This window comes from Pteropus alecto, unplaced genomic scaffold (assembly GCF_000325575.1).
Source record: "Pteropus alecto unplaced genomic scaffold, ASM32557v1 scaffold61, whole genome shotgun sequence".
Lineage (NCBI taxonomy): Eukaryota > Metazoa > Chordata > Mammalia > Chiroptera > Pteropodidae > Pteropus > Pteropus alecto.
The window spans coordinates 20,068,633-20,083,683 of NW_006434835.1; the positions used below are offsets into that span (position 1 = coordinate 20,068,633).

General features: G+C 32.2%; 1 protein-coding gene across 12 annotated transcripts in view; it reads left to right on the forward strand.

Annotated features, from left to right (window-relative positions):
* The window catches only part of BIRC6 (baculoviral IAP repeat containing 6), a 189,398-nt gene that overhangs the window by 36,236 nt on the left and 138,111 nt on the right, over nt 1-15,051 (forward strand). For all 12 annotated transcript variants that reach the window (XR_003045851.1, XM_025045690.1, XM_025045688.1 and 9 more), the window contains exons 7-10: nt 1,142-1,364; nt 1,439-1,599; nt 5,515-5,573; nt 9,544-10,938. Coding sequence is in view for 11 of the 12 variants with exons in the window: in XM_025045690.1 (XP_024901458.1) it covers nt 1,142-1,364; nt 1,439-1,599; nt 5,515-5,573; nt 9,544-10,938 (1,838 nt within the window). In the remaining variant the exon portion in view is untranslated. The remainder of the gene's footprint in view (nt 1-1,141; nt 1,365-1,438; nt 1,600-5,514; nt 5,574-9,543; nt 10,939-15,051) is intronic.

The window sequence follows — 15,051 nt, forward strand, 5'->3', positions numbered from 1 at the left end:
AATATGTAGTTTTTAGTTTCTCAGGCTGATCCTCACAAAAGTTATTTAACCCATTCCTGAAAAATTATACCATGATATTGTAGAATGTAACTTTATTCATAAATATTTTTCTATGGGAAAGCTGCTTTCAGTATTTGAGAAAATTCTTAAAGTCATTACACCAGTCTTGATCTGAGGTCTTAGTATTTTATTTTTATTAAAAACATTAGGGTTTTCTGGTAAACTCATTTGACATTTCTTTTCATCAGTAAACATTTATTTGGAAGCAATAACGTGCAATCTATGAACTATCTTTTTAAGTTTTTTTGAAAAGAAATTTTAGTTAGAAGTTATTTGGGTACTGTAGTAAATTGTATAAGATACATCACTGTGTTCTTAGTGTAGGTCATTTTATCCATACCCTGTAGGTCTTTTTGCTTTCTTTTTCTTTACTAAAAAGTTTTTTGTGATACGAGTGACACTTATTGAGTTTTTACTATGTCATTTACAGTGGTGGCCACTGATATATATCCATATATAATATATGTAACTATGTATAATAAACTTAAAAACAGCTTTTTGAGATATAAAAATTGTATATATTTAAGGTGTACAACTTGATATTTTGATATATATACAAATTGCGAAAAGATCACATTAGGCTAATTAACATACCTATCACCTCTGTATAAGTTACCATTTTGTGTGTGTGTGGTGAGATTTAAGGTATATCTTCTAGGCAAATTTCAAATTTACAATATAGTATTGTTAACTGTTGTCATCGTACTGTACATTTTAAACTGAAACAAAGTCGTTATTCATTTAAAGTATAGGAAACCAGTGTGTGGAGGTATCAGGACCTTAAACAATTTTATCAGTATGTTGATATAGCATAAATTATACTATAGCATTTATTTCTCAGTTTTTTTCTGAGATTTTATTTGTAATCAATTATAACAACTGTGTTATAAAGTGAGTGGTTGAACATGTTGGAGCAGTATTCATGAAGTTGAATGATTTGGTATTTGAGTCTTTTTAATAAGGAATGCTTTAAGTTTAATTGTTAATAAAAAGAAAAGATGATCCTGGAGTTCTGTTTTAATATACAAACTTAACAGCTTTGATGTTTATTAAACTTTTTCTTTCTTTAATCTATGTAAAGGTCTGAACATGAGAGACATTCCCCAAACTGCCCCTTTGTAAAAGGTGAGCACACACAGAATGTGCCATTGTCAGTTACTCTTGCAACGAGTCCTGCGCAGTTTCCTTGTACGGATGGAACTGACAGAATATCTTGCTTTGGATCGGGGAGCTGCCCTCATTTTCTAGCTGCTGCAACGAAACGAGGAAAGATCTGCATATGGGATGTTTCCAAACTAATGAAGGTATGTTTTAATTTTGAAGCAACAGATTAGTAATTGAGAAATCAGTTATAAACCTAGGCTTTTCTTTTGTTTAGGTGCACTTAAAGTTTGAAATTAATGCATATGATCCAGCAATTGTACAACAGCTCATTCTATCAGGAGAACCAAGCTCAGCAGTTGAATCAAGGAGACCAACTTTGGCCTGGCTGGAAGACTCCTCTAGTTGCTCAGATATACCAAAATTGGAAGGAGATAGGTACGTGAATTTGTTTTAGTGGTTTTTATAGAAGTTAAATGTTTTCTTTTCCTAAATTTTATATTTCTTCTAATTGAAGAGGTGGAAGAAATTATTAGGTCAATAAATTAGAGAATAAATGAGTGGATATCCGAAAGAGCTTTGTGATTCTTGAAAAGAAATTTCATAGTCTGTAAATGTATTTTATTTTCTAGCTCAATCTGTGCCAATTGGACAGACAAATTGCTGCATTGAAAATAATCTAAATAATGAAATGAAATCCTTGGATTAGGTTTGTAATTTCATCGTCTACTAAATCTTTTCATAGGGCAGTTGAACCAAATGATATCAGTTTCCCCTTTTTTCATTAGCACTTCAAATTGTAGACATGCTAATGAATGACATAACCTGTCGTTAGGGAGGTTGACCTAATTATTTAAAATATTTAGCAGTAGCCAACGATGAGCTGAGAGGCCTGATGATTATTGCTATAGAAACATTTTGGTAAAATTTCTGTTCTGGAATCTCTTCTATTCAGCTTTCTGACAGATTCCTGATTTCTGTAGTTATATTTGATCCATGTGAGGGCACAAGAGTCAAAAGTATAATCCCACTACACCCGTTTCGTAAGAAACTGCAGTTGTAACTCTCAATTGGGCTAGGATTACAAAGCATCATCTTCAGTATTCTCACGTAGGCAGAATGAAGGGTTCCACAAACCAGTCAATTTGTCTTAAGCATTAACAGCTACCTCTTTTTAAGATTCTGAAGGTAGCAGTATGAAATGGAGCCTATTTAACTGTGATCAGATATGTTCTGATATACTGAGATGATCTATCATTTTACTTGCAGGGGATTCTTATGTTACTGATGGATGATATTACACTAGTCAGTGATTCATCATTTTACTTCTCAGCCTCTTTAGTGGCATGTACTTTCATTAAGAACTAATATAAAACTTGATTAATGGAAATTATATCATTAAGGGCATTAATGGAAGATTTACAGCATATAGGTTGGGAAGGTTACCTTTGTTTAGTGCCTCTTGGTGGTAGTATGTATAAATTATGGGTAGGTAAATGAATGTGGTCTGAGCTCTGGAACCAAATGAATTAAAGCTTCATGGTTGTTCTCAGTTACTATAAATCTCAGTGAGAGCTTGATGGGAAAGCAGCTGGCCATTGAGTTTTCGTCTGCATTTTTCAATAGGACTGGAAAGTGAGCATGTTTAGTCTCTGATTTTCTTAGAGTTAGTGGAAAATTAATACAAGGTAATGAAATTGGTACTTTTTTTGAATACTGATTTTAATTAAAACTTTTGTCTTGGAGTTTTATATTTGGGGGATTAAAAATTGAATCAAGATATACTTTTAAGATTACATGCATGTGTGTGCACACACACGCAACACACACACACACTTTAGGTAAAATGTACATTTTAGATAAATATATCCAGTATTTCTGCCGGACAGGTATCATGTGGGGTAGTTTGCTGGAATTGAGATATAAATTTTTCTGTCTGCTTTTAAGGAGATTTAGTCTGTCTAGGATAGAAGGGCCCTCTTCTCCCAAGAAAATGTGAAATGAATCATACAGAAAGATTACTGTAATTTGGGATGGTAGGAGGAAGCCGAAGAGGTGGAACTTCATTTCTAAGGTCAAGCCCCTTTGCTGACCTTCCCTTCTCCCAGAGATAGCAGGAGTCCTGTTGGATTGGTAGTGAATATAATAAACCAAACTACTTCTGACTTTGTGGTACAAGATACAGTATATTTATTTTTAAAATATATGCCATATGAGTTTCATTATCGAATAATGCATTGATTGAAGAAATTAAAGCTTAGCTGAGAAGTGTAAAGTAATTAGCAGTATATCTTGCTTAGGAATTGTTTTTGACCATTTCTCTTTAGATGATAATATTTGTCTTTGTTCTCAATTTATTCCACAAAGAATATTTATTTGGGAAACACTTAATTTTAATGAATTAACATTTTTGTCTTATTTATATGTTATGTCTTTCAAATTGGCAAAAATTTCCTGAGTTATCTTTGAAATTGTTTATAGTATTGGTATATCAAAACTAAGGTACCCCTATAATATTAGTATGTTTAGTTTTCAAAACACATATAATCTTAGTAAACATTTAAAACTTATTCGTAATATTTATTTTACATATTTATTACTTTGTAAAAGGTTTTGTATCATGTAAAAGGCTTTAGTAAATCTACTGTCTATTATATAAGTAATACATGCTTATTGTATAAAAATTGGAAAATACAGAGAAATAACTTGAAGAAACTTATAGTACCCATAATCATACCATCCAGTTTATGTGTACTTTTTAATGTGTATTCGTATATAGTTTTTCAACCATATGAATTTTTTAACGTTTTATTGAGGTGCAGTTACATATCATAAAATTCACCCTTTCAGTGTACCATTCAATGATTTTACTCATGCGATTTTATCATATAGTAGCATGAAAATTTTTCTATCATAAAATTTTTAAAAATTATTGTATTTTGAAGACCTTCAGGAAAAGCTTTTTTTTGTTGTTTTTTTTTACCTTAAAAGGTGATCGTCTGCCAACCCTTTGTAATCTTTGTAACTTCATTTTGAGACATCTCAATTCCTTCTTTTAACCTTTAACCTATTATCTCAGTACAGCTGGGTTATATTTGGTTATTTTTCTTAACGTAAAAGCCCTTCTGTATTTGAAACCTGTTGTATCTTCTTGGTTTGGACTTCTTCATTCTGGATAATTCCTATTCATTAATATTTCCTCTTGGGCTTTGTTTTCCCAAGTATCTTTATTATTTCTCTGAAACCAGCCAATTAGTGTTTAAATAGCTTGAGGCTAATTAGCAGCTGATCTTAATTCTTTTTGTTTTAAATTAAAGGATGAAATTAATTTATAGACAGTTATTACCACTTGAAAAAACTAAAACTCAGAAAATTTGTCAAAAATATCTAAGCAGGTTTCTCCCTCTCAAAAATTTAAACACTTTTTTTTTTTTTTTTAACAGAGGTTACTAACTTACATTTCATTTAAAACATTATAAATGCCTGGGTATTTCAGATGTAAGTACAATACATTGTTTCAAAAAGAGAGAATTACCTTTAATTCCTGCAAAATGCATCTCTCTATTTTTGCAATTGAGGTTATCAGAAATTTAGAACTATAGAAGTGCTGATTATGAGAGTACAGACATAGCCTAATATTATGCTAGAATGATCTGCAATTATATCTTTTTTCTTATCTGCTAACTATGGAGAGTGAGGATAAAGATGGATGCAAAGAGAGAGGTGGACAGTTTCTTGGCCATGTGAGAGCAGAGCAAAAGAAGGGGATATTTTGTTGTCTTAACTCCTAACTTCTGGGTTGTAATAGGTTTCCTGTTTGTCAAGGAGTTCTTTAGCCCTTCCAAAACAACAAACCAAATACAAAATGAAAATGAAATTCAGTGTGTTTGAGTACATGTACATACTCACATCTTTATACCGCTTTCCTATTGGATTTAGGGTAACTTTCCTGAACTTAATAATAGAATAATAATTAAAATTTTACTACTGGAAGCTTTTGCCTTTATTAGTTGGCTCTCTCTTTTAATCCTTTTATTTGCCCAAACTATCCCTAGTCACACCTGAATAGTCTTCAGATTCCTTCAAATTCTGTTATAGATTCTTAGAGGTTTCCACATTCTGTTTCAGGCAGAGATTTATTTAATGATTTAGGATGATTCCTTGTGAGCATCGTTAATCAGTTGTGGTCTTGGATGACTTATACATACCATTCAAGCTAGTATTAATAATTTTTATGATACTTATATTCCAGATTTAAAGCAGTGGTTATTGTAACACACTTTTCTTTTGTTCTCATGTAATGTATACATTTTTTTGAAATTCAAATTTTTTTTTTTTACTTTGTCTTAAAAGTGATGATTTACTGGAGGATTCAGACAGTGACGAACATTCCAGATCAGATTCTGTGACAGGTATGTAAAAAATGTTAGATATCTTGAATTAGTAGTATATAGTGTTCCATACTTAAATTTTAAATTGTCCCTATTTGAGCCAAAGGAAGTAAAGGGACAGTTTCACCAAATTTTTGTCAGAGATGTCAGAGAGTTAACATTAAGCTCTTCAGAAAGTATTCAGTTTATTTGCATAATGTATTCTCTTGTTAAATGAAAATAACATTTAAAGTTCTTTATTCCCAAAAGAAAACAGACGAATAGAAAATAAATTTTCAAGTATAAAATCCTAGACATTAAGCCATCAACTAAATGCTGCCTTAATGAGACTCATTAACTTATGAAATATTAAGGCAAAAGAGTATGCTTCATATTTTAATGTAGTTATAGTATAGGCAAGGCTAATAATACATCTCAGTATAGTTTTACCATGTTGGAATTCAAATCTTGTCACTTAATTATAGTCTAATAGCATTTCCTAATATATAAAATGGTTATATTAACATCTGTTAGAATTTTGGGGACTAGATAAAAATAAGAAACGTAGTACCTGGGAATTAGCCAGTATTTTTAAAAAGTGACAATTACTAAATTGTGGCTATTCTCTTATGTCAAATCTCATGAACTAAGGACATATATAAACTTATTAAATTTCTCTAGAAGAGACGTTTTGTATGCTATCATTGTTAAAAGTTATAGTTAGTGTAGAAGAATAGCAAGTGTTCTTTAAATTCTGATTTGTCTTGAAATCCTTTTTAAAGCCACTAAACAATACTGGATTGATTTGAGGTTAACTTTTAGTTGCCTTTTGAGCTAGTTCTTGGAAATGAAAAAAATCAACAAAAAAGTAGGAAAATACCCTAAATGACGTACAGATGCATAATTAGCTTCAGAAAAAGATTTCATTTTTAAAAAATTTAGTCTTAGGAAGATAATGCTCTTTTCCCTCTTTGATGTCCCTTTGCAAAAACAGAAAAGGACTACTATTGCATATTCTTAATCTGATAAAGGATAATAAACTGGTCACTGGTCATCTGGAGACCTAGTTAGAGCTCGATCTCTTCTACAAAATAGCTCTTTGGTCTTGTCAAGCTACTTAATCTAGCTGGGCCTCAGTTTTTTCTTTGTAAAATTTAGAATTTGAACTAAATGTCCCTTTTTCTGCTCTTAAAATTTTTTGATTCTTATCATAACTTTTCCTTTGAATGCTATAACTTTGCTCTTTTCTCTGTGTCTAAGGATCTCAGTAGGTATTTTTGTAATTATATCTATCTTTGATCTATTTTCTTATCCTTTTTCTACCTTTATCTTTTTCATCTATGCCTGGTTGATCTTTCACATTTCCTGTAGATGCTGTAGTCCTGTTTACTTCACTTCCCAATATGTAAAAACATTATCATACATTTTTGTCGACTCTTTCTGTGATACCTCATTTAGGTTTGGGAGTGTTGTCCTTATGTAGTATTAAATGGTAGCAATGGTAAGAGGAAAAAATTCTTCTAGTTCAAAAATTTTAATTGCTTCTTTTTGGGATTTGAAAGTAGCTCATTTATTTGTAGTAAAATATGTATCTTTTAAGCTAATTATATTGATATAATTGTACATAATTAGAATATGATAATATAATTATATTCTAAGCCATTGTATTGAAAGATTATTGTTGCCTTTATGGAGACCTGTGATATTAATGGAAGATGTGTTCTTTTCCTGAATTATCTAAAATAAGTCCTAGGTGCTATTGTATAGCTTATATTTACCAACTCTGTGATTCCCATCAAATTCAGTGATATGGTCTGAAACATAATTGAATATATTTTTTAATTTCAAAAATGCGAGTGGAGGCTAAGAGACTTTTATCTGGTTTTCAGTTAAAGGTTATGACTTTTGAAAGTATTTTGATGATGTTAGAGAGAAATGTTTGGTTTGGGGGCCATATGTCAGAATTCAGGACATATTGCTTCTTGTGAAGAGTGAGAAATCGTTTGTTAGGAGATTGAAGAAGGAGTCAGATTGAAATTCAATGGTTTTAGAAAAGAGCCTAGATAAAAACCTAATTGCTAACCTCAGGAAGGTTAGCTGGCAACTTGAATTGATGTTACTTAAGTATAAGAGAAGGGGATGTCCCAAAATAATTATCTGAAGAATATTATACTACAGGTATAATATGGTACAGTGGGTTTGAGAAATTCTGACGTAAGTAAAGACAACAGGTTTCCCTACTGCAGTATTTCATAGTCGTCACTGTGCCCTGTCAGTCCTTTGAAGTAGAAAGTGTGGCATATGCTGTTTCCCAGATACTGATGAAATAGTTTGGAACAAGCAGAGTAGTAATGCCACTGGTTGTATTTTCCTTTCTAATGAACAGTCTCATCTCACATTCCATTTACTTTGAATATTACCTTAAGTATGTGTTAAAATATGTAACTTATGGTTAATTTACTTTGTTTATATATATTTTATATTCATAGAATAAAATAGCCTTTTCTTGGCAATTTTCTACCATAACTTTAACGAAATCATTTAAGTGTTTCAGTTTAGTCTGATAAATAGTTGAGCATTCTCAAGATTTATTATAGTGTACTACATGTTATAAAAATCTTACTGTCAACATTTAATTTCAAGTCTAGTAAATTAGTAGAGTAAATATATAAAAATATTACATGGCTTTTTACATGCTACATGTGAGTTTGGCCAAATGAATGATTAAATAAATTAATAGCTTCATTAGGACAATTAAATTATTGAGTTTATAACTTAATTTTCTTCTACTTAGAAGTGGTTTCGGTTTTAGAATGATAATAGTGACATTATGTGATGTGAGATTATCCTCAGAAAATGTGAAATTCCAGGAAAAGCCGTCAGTGAGCATTTTGAAGATACTGTTAATGAAATAGTTAACAAAAATGGTATAAACAGAACTTTCAGTATATTTTAAATGTTGAATATTCCATTTGTTGCTTTCTTGTTGATTCTTTTACTTGGATAGCTTTCAAATTTTCATGCAATCACCTTGAATTATATTTATTTTCTTTACTCTTCTGCATTCTTATCTCAAATTGTAAAGCCCATTCCAATTTTTTTGTATTTCCCCAAGTTATGTAGAGTGATCTTTACATTATTATTGCTAATAGTGTTGCCTAAGTGATAGTGGTTTGTGCTATTCAGATAAAACAGATTGGTTGAAACTTTCAGTTTGATATCAAGAGATTATACCTGGTTCAGGGGTTGACTGATATTTATGGCAGGGTTTTGTGTAGACAGATATTTGGAGCATTGAGACAAACGTACTCTTTGTAAGGAGACAACTTGAAGAACACGTGATAGACAAAAGGTCAGTAAGGGGTAATATATAATATAGTTGACTTTAAATGAACTAAAAGTTAGCAGATAATAAGACATTTAAGTTTCACTTTAAAAATGACAGATTTGGGGAACTTTTCTTTCTAGTTATTATGGTTTTGTAAGCTGAGGTTAGAATTAAATTGTGTGCTGTGACAATCAGCTGATAATTAGGATGATTGGTGAGGAGATGATGCTGTGAATCCTAAATGGTAAAGGGAAGAGAACTGAGATTACAGTGTTTCATAGCTATTTTAAAAAGTGCGTAAATGACATCCACAAACAAAATAGTATTGAGTGTTTTTAAGTTTAGAATTGAATGGTAGAATTCTTATTATTTTGATATTGATGATGTCTTCATCCTTTAACCCTTTTATTCTCGTAATTTAAAAACAGGGTTTTGCCAGGTGAATATATTCCGAATTGAAAGTAATTTTGAGTCTCTTGAATACCTTTGTGGTTTTTCTGGGTAGATTCATCTCAGATGCAATTAAATTTCCTTTAAAATACTTTAAATTTTGTACTTATATATTTTATAACTTATATAATGTTACCAACTAGATGAATAAAAATGAAAATGAATGAAAACGTTATACACCAGATTTTGATTTACATTCACAAGGCCATTGCTAATAAATTGTTCTTTTTAAAGGGCATACATCACAGAAGGAAGCCATGGAAGTGAGCCTTGATATAACAGCACTCAGCATTCTCCAGCAGCCAGAAAAACTTCAGTGGGAGATTGTTGCAAATGTGCTTGAAGATACTGTTAAGGATCTTGAAGAACTTGGGGCAAATCCTTGCTTAACAAACTCTAAGAGTGAAAAGACAAAGGAAAAGCACCAGGAACAACACAACATTCCCTTTCCATGTTTGTTAGCTGGAGGTTTATTAACATATAAATCTCCTGCTACCTCACCCATTAGTAGTAATTCTCACAGGTCACTGGATGGTTTAAGCAGAACTCAGGGTGAAAGTATATCAGAACAAGGGTCAACTGACAATGAATCCTGCACTAATTCAGAATTAAATTCTCCTCTGGTTAGGAGGACTTTACCCATTTTGCTTCTTTATAGCATCAAGGAATCTGATGAGAAAGCAGGAAAAATCTTTTCACAGATGAACAATATAATGAGTAAAAGTTTGCATGATGATGGTTTTACAGTTCCACAGATTATTGAAATGGAACTGGATAGTCAGGAGCAGTTGTTGTTGCAGGATCCTCCTGTGACTTACATTCAGCAATTCGCGGATGCAGCAGCCAACCTTACCTCTCCAGATTCTGAGAAGTGGAACTCTGTGTTTCCCAAGCCTGGGACTTTGGTTCAGTGCTTGAGGCTACCAAAGTTTGCAGAGGAGGAAAATCTTTGTATAGACTCAATAACTCCTTGTGCTGATGGAATTCATTTGTTGGTAGGACTGCGGACATGCCCTGTTGAATCCTTGAGTGCAATAAATCAAGTAGAGGCCTTGAATAATTTAAATAAATTAAACTCTGCACTATGTAATAGACGGAAAGGTGAGCTGGAATCCAGTCTTCCTGTAGTGAATGGTGCAAATATTAGTGTAATTCAACATGAATCACCAGCAGATGTACAAACTCCTTTGATAATTCAGCCTGAGCAGAGGAATGTTAGCGGTGGATATTTAATACTTTATAAAATGAATTATGCCACTCGGATAGTGACTTTAGAAGAGGAGCCAATAAAAATCCAACATATCAAAGATCCCCAGGACACAATTACCTCGCTCATATTGCTTCCACCAGATATACTGGATAATCGAGAGGATGACTGTGAGGAACCTGTTGAGGAAATGCAGTTAACCTCAAAGAATGGCATTGAGAGAGAGAAAAAGTGTGATATTTCTACTCTTGGACACCTGGTAATAACCACTCAGGGAGGATATGTAAAAATATTAGATCTTTCAAACTTTGAAATTTTGGCCAAAGTGGAACCTCCCAAAAAAGAGGGCACTGAGGAACAGGACACATTTGTTTCTGTCATTTACTGCTCAGGCACAGACAGGCTGTGTGCGTGCACCAAAGGTAAGTAGTTTGGTTTGTCTACAAATCTTACAAAATTATTGTATAGGAATTCGTTGATGTGCATACCTACTAGGAATTTTAGATCCGTATAGATGGAGAGGAATTTATTCTTTTATAATGAAGTGGTAACTCTTTCTACTGATTTAACCGTTTTTAAAACTCTTTTCTACTGCCCTAGGTAAGGATTCTAATTGTAAATAAGTTAATAAGTCTCTCAGAAAGTATCTTCTCTGCTTTAACCTCAAGAAAATAACCTGCTGTTGTTTCTGTGAGTCCTGACTCTGCATCTGCTCAATTTTGTGGCCTTGGGCAAGTTACTTTAAACTCAGTAAACCTTTGTTTCTTTATTTTTAAACTGGGATAAGAAGGCCTATTAATAGGCTTGTTAGAATTAAATGAAATAATATATGTAAAGTTTCTGGCACAGATATTGGTCCTTATTTTATTCTGAAATAAAAATATTTAACAAATAATTATTACTTTGGTCAAATAATTTTTTTGTTTGATTTACTCCTGACCTTTGGTTGATAGTGAATCAGTTTCGCAATATCTGAGACTCCGTATAGATTAACAGGAAGTGTGCAGTTTTTCCTGTTTTGTTTTTTTTTCCATATGTATTTTAAGTTGGAGAGAGAAAGCAGTTTTTGAAAAAGATTACTGCCATTATCAGGCAAAATGAATAGTCCTGATGATAGTTTAGTAGGAGTTTAGGGCCAGGAGACAATTTGAAGCCTAGGTAACTGTAGCCAGTACTTAGCAGAGGAACTTGATTTGAGAAGAGTTATATCTCATGTGGTTCTGGTATGAATTTATCTGTTTTTCTTCTCTTTAAAAGATTTCACGAATTTAGCTAAGAAGATAATGGTGAATGTAGTGGTTTCAGATAGCTTTCTTTGAATTACATCAAGTGAAATAACAAGGGGAAAAATCATCAAATAACATAAAAACCCAACTAGATTAATTTGAAAATTGAGCAGTATAGAATAACTTTAGACTAATAAAACTATGAATTAGAGTTGATAAAGTTCAAAAGAACCATTAAAATATTATGTGATATGTAAGGTAATTTGAATTTATTGATCATGTATGTGCCAGTTCATTGTTGTGAGAGCTTTACCTCTTAATTTGTTTAGTCATCACACCAACTTATGAGATATGTACTGTCATTGTCTCCATTTTACAGATAAGGAAACTGAGGGAAGGAGAGGTTAAGTAACTTGCCTAAGTCACAGAGCTAATAAATGACAGAGTCATCATTCAAACCTGACAGTCTGTCATCAGAATTGATTTAACTACATTATACTACTGGAACATAACAAAAGCAGGAGTCATGTGTTGACTTTTTTGAATCTTAATCTGAAAGATTTTAAAAATGAAGACAATTTAATTTGCCATTGGCCATCCAAAATGAAGCTGGATTTAAAACCCGAAGGACCTGGCTTTAGGGCACATCTTTGTAAAATACTAGTATTTTCCAGAATACAATCAGGATTTAATGATTTAAATTACTATTTGATGAAATATGCTTTTGGTGACTCAAAGGAGAAACATTATTTAAGCCATAAAATAGATTAATGTATTCTTGGAGTTTGGACAGTGAAATATTCTAGTAAGTGATCTCATGTGGGAGGGGATATATTCAATGAATTGAAGGATGAGAGAAAGCTTCAGAAGTTAACCACTTTGAAAATTATCCCCCAGTTCTTCAAGATGCATTTGAAAAGATTAGATTAATAGTAAACAGGAGAGAAACGTTGATTAAAATGTTTGTACGACAGTCTATAAAGTAGATATTAAAATTTTAAAAAGCATTGCCGACTGCGAATCAGATGTATGCGGCACTGTCTTGTATGAATATATTCAGATTGGATAAAACCCTTTTTCTCTTGGAAAATCATTGAGTCTTTTGATAAAAATCTACAATTAATAAATGCCGTACGTTAATTTAATTAGCCCTGATAATATGAATAATATACTAAAAAGTACATTTGATGCAGCTATCTTTGTTTAGTATTTGGAAATAGAATATACATACATGTATATACATATACATATATATGAAACAAGGTTCCTACCACCCACCCTTGTACCAGCCAGCCAGACCAGAAATGTTAGCCACTTTTCAAGCAGCTGAGACAGGGCTGAGAATGGTGCATGGCAGCTAGTTCCTGCAGGCCACTCTTATCGCATATCAGCATCCTCTTCCTTCATCAGGCACTCCTGGTTGTTGTGTTAGGTTCCAGAGTTCTAGTCACTCCTCTAGTTCTGTTGTTGCTTTGATGGAGACACTGACTAGAAGACTAGAGCTTCTTATCTAGAATTTCCTATGCTGCCATTTGGCATGATGTCACAGTGCTTGTGATGATATTTAAAAAAAAAAAAAAAAAGAGAGACAGTCCCAACTCTAAGGTGGCTTGATTTAGGATTTTTCAACTTTATCATGGTGTAAAAGCTATATGCATTCAGTAAAAACTAGCTAGGCTAAGCTATGATGTTGATAGGTTAGATGTATTAAATGCATTTTCAGTAGCGATATTTTCAGTTTGGAATGGGTTTATTGGGAAGTAACCCCATCATAAATTCAGGAGCATCATACTACTATTTGGAGTTACAGTCTTAGTGGTTTAACTTAATCACACTACTTGTGAAATAATATTCATTCTAGTAAAATATGGAAACTGCTCTTTTCTGTTTTCTACATTTGTGCTACTTGCTATTGTTGTCTTATATATTACATTTAGATAAGTTATAAACCGAAGCAAAAAGTATTAGTTATTTTATAAAATCTTTATCTTTTAAAAAAGTTAGATTAAAAAATATATGTTCACTTAATTATAGTACTCTTTTTTTCCTTGTATATTTAGTATTGTTTTCTTTCATCTTCAGGGACTTTATTTAGTACTTACTGTAAGGCAGGTCTGCTAGCAAAAATTTTTTTCAGTCATTGTTTATCTGGAAATGTCAGTTTCGCATTCATTTTTGAAGTATAGTGCTGTATGTAGAATTATTGGTTGACTGTTTTTGCATGTCATGCTGTTGCCTTCTGGCCGCCATTGTTTCTGATAAGTCGGGTATTAATTTCCATTGTAGTTTCTATGTTTGTGATGAGTTGACTTTGACTTTCAGCAGTTTGACTATAATGTATATATCTGTAGATCTCTTTGTATTTATACGACTTGAGGTTTGTTGAACTGATTTGATTTGTAGTGTAATGCTTTTCATCAAATCTGGAGATTTTTTGTCCATTATTTCATCAAATTTTTTTTTCTATGTTCTCTTTTTTTCTGGAATTCCTATTACATATATGCTCATACACTTGATCTTCCTCATAGGTCTCTGAGATGCTTTTCATTTTTAAAAATCTGCTTTGAGCCTCTCAGGTGCACTTTTTGTTTTAGTTATTTTACTTTTCACTTCCAGAATTTCCTATTTGTTCTTTTAGAATAATTTTTTTCTTTATTGAGATTCTTAATTTGTTGAGTTATTTTCACCATTTGTTCCCTTAATTCTCCACACCTGGTTTCCTTATTCTTTGAAAATATTTACAGTAGCTCCTTTGAAGTCTTCATCTACCAGATCTAAATCTGAGGCACTCAGATATTTCTCACTGATGTTGTCTTTCTTAAGCATGGGTCACTTTTTCTTTGCACGTCTTATAATTTTTAATTTAATATTGGACATTTTAAATAACACTGTAGAAACTCTGGATTCTGATCTCCCACCCCTTTGGATGTGGTTGTTGCTTTGTTGCTTTATTTGGTAACCTACCTGGACTAAATCTGTGAAATATGTTTCTTTTGCTGCTGCTGATGTGTCTCTTCACCTTTTCTCTGGTTTTAATTTTTAAGCCTTGTTTCTTATTTTTGCCTCTTTGTCCACATAGTTTTCTATTCAGCCAAAGATTTGATCAGTGGTTGTGCTCAAATACCTTTGTTAGCAATGCTGTGTTCTCAAGTGTACTATGGCTTTTCTTTTCTTTTCTTTTCTTTTTTCTTTTCTTTTCTTTTCTTTTCTCTTCTCTTCTCTTCTCTTCTCTTCTCTTCTCTTCTCTTCTCTTCTCTTCTCTTCTCTTCTCTTCTCTTCTCTTCTCTTCTCTTCTCTTCTCTTCTCTTC